This window comes from Gossypium hirsutum, chromosome A08, assembly GCF_007990345.1.
Source record: "Gossypium hirsutum isolate 1008001.06 chromosome A08, Gossypium_hirsutum_v2.1, whole genome shotgun sequence".
NCBI classification, from domain to species: Eukaryota; Viridiplantae; Streptophyta; class Magnoliopsida; order Malvales; family Malvaceae; genus Gossypium; species Gossypium hirsutum.
The window spans coordinates 77,857,090-77,863,169 of NC_053431.1; the positions used below are offsets into that span (position 1 = coordinate 77,857,090).

A 6,080-nucleotide genomic window follows, 5' to 3' on the forward strand; every position below is an offset into this window, starting at 1 on the left:
ATAAAAATTGCATTAAGAATTTATAATTTTTAATACGTACGTAATATTTAATTTTAAGTGCTAGAATACATATTATATAACTTTGAAATTGATAAATTAACATTGTCTTCAGTTTCTTGATCTAGAGTTAGTCAGATATCCTCGAGCTCCGTCAGTATATCGTTGTGTCTCGCGAGATTATTCCACCTATTCAAATAATATGTTATTTAAAAATTACAACAATGAAAAATAAAAATGATAATGATTTTGTGGAATGAATTTTACCATATGACGAGTGGAGATTTGTAAGGGAGTTCCACTCAGGGGCATAAATATGGTAGTCGATACCATGCCCAGGATTGGAGAAGGAGCATGCAGTTGTTGATTTTGGTTTTATCTAATATCGGGGCTCAACACATTTCTTGGTACAATGTCACCATCACCGCAAATCCTTAACTAAGTCGTTCTGATTCCTTCAAGTTGGCTAGTAGTAGTAGCCACCTCAAATGCACCAGATTGTGATATTTATTTGGCATTAGCAGACCCCCGATCAACCTCAAGATGAATGTGCATGCAAATTGTTTCTTTGTGACTTCACTCGTTGAATCCTCGATAGTTTGGAAGTTGTCCTCCAACCATCTCAGCTCAATCCAGCTACCCCTAATTTTGTTCAACACATTCACTAACAGTTACTTGCATGTTGCAGTCCAATCAACACTAACAACTGGCCCCGTAACGACATCCCCATCGATCAGTAGACCGAGTTGTAGACTAATGTCCTCGAGTGTAATTGTACACTCGCCGTAAGGGTGATAGAACGTGTGGGCCTTCGGTCTCTATCTCTCGATCAAAGCACTGATGATTGGGGATACAATTTAGCCCCCCCCCCGAGCATGCGAGTCGCATATAAAAAACATGCATCTCACAAGTGTCCATGAACGACCTTCAGTGCACTTTTACTTAAGTTGCTTATGTACGTCTCCAAAATCTGATCTTCGGGCTAAGTATACAAATATAAAAAATTAATAATTTAAACAGAATAATAATTAACTATTTAAAGTTAAATAATTTAATAAATTTACTTAAAGTTAAATAATTTAATAAATTTACTTACCATTTGTAATTGAAAATCGAAGATATGCTTGTCATCCAAACGAATAAGTTGATTTGTCATTTAAAATATTTTAAGAATAAAATTGAAGAGAATAAAATTCAAAAGAAGAAAAGAATTTAAAAAAAAATTGATGATTGAAAATTAAAAATTAAAAATTAGAAATTAGAAATTAGAAATTTAAATGTGAAGATTGAAAATATAAAATTGAAAATTGAAGATAAAAGATTGAAGATTGAGAATTTAGAAAGAAAGAATAAGTATAGAGTATTTGGGTGAAAAGAAGGAAAGGTTTAAAAGGTTTATATTATAATTTTTATGGGTGTTAAATTTTAATAGGCATTGAAAAAGTTACTGTTTAAAAAATAACATTAAAAGAAAACGTGTCCCAAAAAAAATAACATTAAAGGAAAAGGTGTCCTACAAGCTATTGCGACTTTAGTGAAATTTTTTTTCAGCATTTTCATTTAAATTAACCTTACATGAAAATCAAAAAATGGCAGATTGGTAATTTGCACAGAGTCCCATGTCAATCTGATGAAGATGAACGAAAACCTCCAATGTCCTCTAATCGGAAAAATCGAAAAAACCCAGCAAACTTCACGCACAACTTTATTGTTGAGAGACAAACAAGTTTGGATTGAGAACCTTCATCATCAACAACAACACCAAAAAGCATGGAACTCATGAGTCTCTGACCAGGTTCGTACCCAACACTAAAAGAAAAGTCAAGACGTGCCTTTCATTTTCCCTTTATCCCTTTTTCGTCTTCTTTCTATCATCTTCTCTATTGATCGTTGCATTGTCATCAATCATTGTCTGACAATAATGGGTTTTTCTTTAGCTTTCTTCTGATTTCTGGGTTCGTCTGCTCTGGTTAGTGTAGATCTTTTTCATGTGATTCTCTCTGCTTTAGCTCTTCTTTTCAATTGCAGGGTTACTTATTTTCTCTCTTGTTCTTCAAAATCTGGGCTCTACTTTGGGACTTTACTTGTTTACGTTATTTTTTTATCATAATTCCCATTGATTATCCTTCTTTCTTTTGTATCGGAAGCTAGTTTCACTTAGTGAATTTTTAGCTTTCAACTTGTTTATTGAACCTGATTTTTTCTTATTGTTAAACCGGGTATCTTCTTTGATCCATTATCAAAAGTGAATTCATGGCACTGCTGCTGTCTTTATCAGTCTTGTTATCCATCATTTTCCTTATCTTAGATCATTAGTTACATAAATGCTCACTTTTTTTTCCCCTTTTTTGGTTTACATTTCAAGTATACTGTTTTGGTTGTAGCGGGTGTTGTAGTAGATTGTATAGTTTGTTGGTGTATACAAGGTGAGCTTTTGATTAATCTTATCATCATTGCTGTGATTGATTTGGGTTTGAACACTGATCACTGTCTTTTGATTGTTTTCTTCAGATTTCTGAAAAGGTATTCTGTTTGTGTGAGAGAGGCAACGAGTTGAGTGTAGTTGCTAAATGGAGGAAATGGTCGGGCCAAGGTTGTATAGTTGCTGCAATTGCAGAAACCAAATTGCCCTTCACGATGATGTTATATCCAAGTCCTTTCAGGTAATGAATTCGATAAAAAATATTGTCTGCTGTACTCTTTCAATTAAAGGTTATATATGATGATCTCTTTCAGAAGCTATCAGGGAAATGAAAGATTAAATGTCTTTTCTGTCACTTTGGTGGGACTATATGTTGCATTAGGTTCAACCTTGTAAAGCAAAGCTGTTTTGCCGAAAGCATTGTATTAGATATATGTTGCAAACGTTGATTTACAATGTGAATTTTAGGGGAGAAATGGTCGAGCCTTTTTGTTCTCCCATGCAACTAACATAATGGTGGGTCCTAAGGAGGATAGACAATTGATGACTGGTCTCCACACAGTGGCTGATGTCTATTGCTGTGATTGCCGTGAAGTGTTGGGTTGGAAATATGAGCGGGCTTATGAGGAAACTCAGAAGTACAAGGAAGGGAAATTCATTCTTGAGAAGTTGAAAATTGTCAAAGAGAACTGGTAGGGTTATCCATGAATGTTTTCTGATTGATTCTCCTCATTAACCAAGTATATGGATGATGTCTCTGTGTTTTTCTTCTTCCCAATCGAAAATATTTTATGCATTGTTCTTCCCTGTGCTTTTTTGCTATGTTCCTTGATCGGATGTTATTCGTTTTGTTAATAAAATAGTGAATGATTTGAATCCGTTTTTTAATTCATTGATACAATTGGTGCTGAGAAACAAGACATGTCATATAATATGGCAAGAAATATATTTCCAGTGGCAGTTTTTTGTACACTCCATTTCCAAGGATACATGTGTTGGGCCGAGCCTAGACTTGGTTTTGTGTCTTGTCAGTATAAGCAAATCCCCTGGGTGATGTGCTTTGCATCTGATACAGTTTTATCAGTCATTTTGCTGTGCTTGGACTTGTCATCATTGATTCCAAATTCAGCTAGCTTGGCTAGTTCTTCCACAGCGTCAACTAGGGCTTCAATCCGCCCAGAAATTTCAATCAGTATAGAAGCCAAAGTCACCACTGGTACGAGTTCCATCAGAGTGACTGTGGGTGTTGTTGCTTCCGAGCAGGCTGTCTCTAAGGTTTTGTTTCCCGGAATTGCTGATGGATTCAGCAAATGAGGAATCGTTTTTAAGTCATTCTGGAGCTCTTGCACTGCGCTCTTCATTTCCTCCGCCAACAAATCTGTCGTTGATGATTTCTTCTTCATCATCTTCACCGTTTCTGCAAGCTCCCTTATGACATTTGAAGAGCTAGAGCTCACTTTCAAGCAACCACTGCCAAGATGCTGCTTTATTAATTTAGCTGCCTGTTTAAAACATGTGATGGCAGCCTGAATTAGTATTCTATTTTTCATCATGGAATCAAACTAAGTCTGTGAACTTGGTTGACCTGATTTTCTGATTTTATGCAACTGTTGAGAGTCTCTATGCAGTAAGCAGAACTGCGCATGGATGCACCGATTTTTAGGTATTGTTTCCACGGATGTCGGAAGTTGAACTGGCCATGGGAAGGCTCCCACCTACCAAAATTTGCCTGCACACATGATACCGATCATGCCTAACATTACAACAAGGAACATTTACAGTATCACAACTTCATTTACTCTTCGTGTCACTTACCATAGATTCTTCGGATGCCTTGGAGCTTAGCACGCACTTGTAGCCTTGCAATTTATTATCAGTAGCCTCTTCCTCGCTGTTGGTACCTCCCCCACTCCGATTAAAATACTGTGTTACACAACCTGAAAAACATATATAGTGGAAAAGATTGGTTATTTCCTTATCGACTTAAAAAACATACTAATGTTATGAACGAGAACTGTGGGAAATGGAAGAACTAACCGTCCAGGGAATTTGCGAGTTTGTCCATGTTACGAACTATCAGGCTATGGAGCTCCTGACCAGACCAAATGGGGTAGACAAGCATGATTACAAGTATGCACAAGGAAGATCCAATGATGATGGTGGATATTCTATGATGGGTCAGCTCAAACAATTTATCCACTCTATAGCCTGATACTGCAACGAAGCTGAAGGTGAGTATGAAGATCAGGGCACCATAATCAAACCGGGACTTTACTGATGGAATGAGTCGAGAGAAGGTTGCTGCCGAAGCTGAAGCAGGAATTAAAAGGGAACACCAATCAAGGTTTACCAATGTCTAAATAGAAAAGAAAGCAACTATGTATGATATTTCTATCAAAATTCAAGCCAAATCAACATATACCTAATAGGAAAACTGAGGCTCCCACAACAAAGGGCTCAACTCTTTCTCCTGACTGACTGGCGACCCAGTGTACCCCAACCGCAAGAAATCCGGCTAGAAAGGTCCCTAAAACTCTGTTGAAACATTTGTATAGGGTTGCTCCTGGTGATGAGGTAAATGTTGAGATTTTCAGGGAAAACTACCGTGTTTTGAAGTTGGAAATATATAGACTTACCAACAGTTGGCTCAAATACTACCACAACTGTCATAACAGCCCACATAGCATTGCCTCCAACACCATCATACAAAGGCCTCATGAAGTAGAACAATGATACAATTGCGAGTGCCAGTCCTACTTTAATGCAATGGATCACTTTTCTAGGATCATTAGTCCCCACGTCCCATGCTTTCTTCACAAACATCCTCACTTTCAAAGCAAAACCTGAAATTAGACCTTTTATTCCAAGCCAGGCCTTTCTTGCAAGCCCAGTAGCGGGAACCAATGCCTCTGATGAGCCATCAGCAGCCACCCTTATCCTCCATTCCACTCCCTCAAATACTTCCTTCCTAGGAGCCATTTTTAGACAGAAAATGATTGGTGCTATGTTGTTGACTATAGGAAACCAAGATAGTGAGACACCCTACTTGCATGGAATGTTTGGCTGAGGCTTTTATGATCAAAATCAGTGTGAGTATTGGATTATATAAAGAGGGATATGTTGAGTAGGATGTTGCTGATATTTTCAAGAAAATAGAAATAAATTAAAAAATTTAGCTGTTGCTTGAGGGATTCTAGAGGCAATTTTCTTACTTTTTTTGGTTGGTAATAAGGTCTTGATGTGGACAGGAGTTTGAGCAAACACGCATCCCTTTCTTTTAATTTTTAACTCTACAAATGACACATCTCCTTTTATAAAGTAAGAAGGATTAAATAACCAGATATACAATCGTCACCAAGCAACGAGAATAATATTTGTTATAAAATGAATGTCAATATGCAGCTTTTCTCTTGGAAACTGGAACAAACTATGGAACCAAATTTATGTTGTGGAGCTGCTGACATAATGTGTCCTAAATTCAAAATATAAAGACCAAGATTTAGGCCATCAAAATATTTTCATTCTTTGTCCAACTATCCTCCTTAGTGGAACTCTAAGTGGAGTCCTTCTCAGGCATGCAGATTAAATCAAATAATATAATTAAGAAGAGCACGAACCTTTCACAAAGCACTTCAACATCTTTGAGTTTATTTTCTTTCTT

General features: G+C 36.8%; 2 protein-coding genes across 4 annotated transcripts; one reads left to right on the top strand and one right to left on the bottom strand.

The window, feature by feature from the left end:
* Positions 1-1,514: 1,514 nt before the first annotated feature.
* LOC107945732 (protein yippee-like At4g27745) lies at positions 1,515-3,295 on the top strand. 3 transcript variants are annotated; one of them, XM_016879839.2, is made up of 3 exons: positions 1,515-1,792; positions 2,509-2,660; positions 2,888-3,295. In XM_016879839.2, the coding sequence occupies exons 2-3, from the start codon at positions 2,568-2,570 to the stop codon at positions 3,113-3,115; spliced, it is 321 nt and encodes a 106-aa protein (XP_016735328.1). In that variant the 5' UTR covers positions 1,515-1,792; positions 2,509-2,567; the 3' UTR covers positions 3,116-3,295. The 3 variants fall into 3 exon arrangements, with proteins under 3 accessions (XP_016735328.1, XP_016735335.1, XP_016735333.1); XM_016879846.2 differs by having other exon boundaries at positions 1,778-1,966; XM_016879844.2 differs by lacking the exon at positions 1,515-1,792 and adding an exon at positions 1,957-2,423.
* A 53-nt stretch (positions 3,296-3,348) lies between these two features.
* On the bottom strand, positions 3,349-5,555 carry LOC107945724 (aluminum-activated malate transporter 10). The gene is made up of 6 exons (XM_016879826.2): positions 5,056-5,555; positions 4,842-4,982; positions 4,457-4,729; positions 4,235-4,356; positions 4,005-4,148; positions 3,349-3,921 (listed from the first exon to the last, which is right to left on the bottom strand). The coding sequence occupies exons 1-6, from the start codon at positions 5,396-5,398 to the stop codon at positions 3,448-3,450; spliced, it is 1,497 nt and encodes a 498-aa protein (XP_016735315.2). The 5' UTR covers positions 5,399-5,555; the 3' UTR covers positions 3,349-3,447.
* Positions 5,556-6,080: the final 525 nt, after the last annotated feature.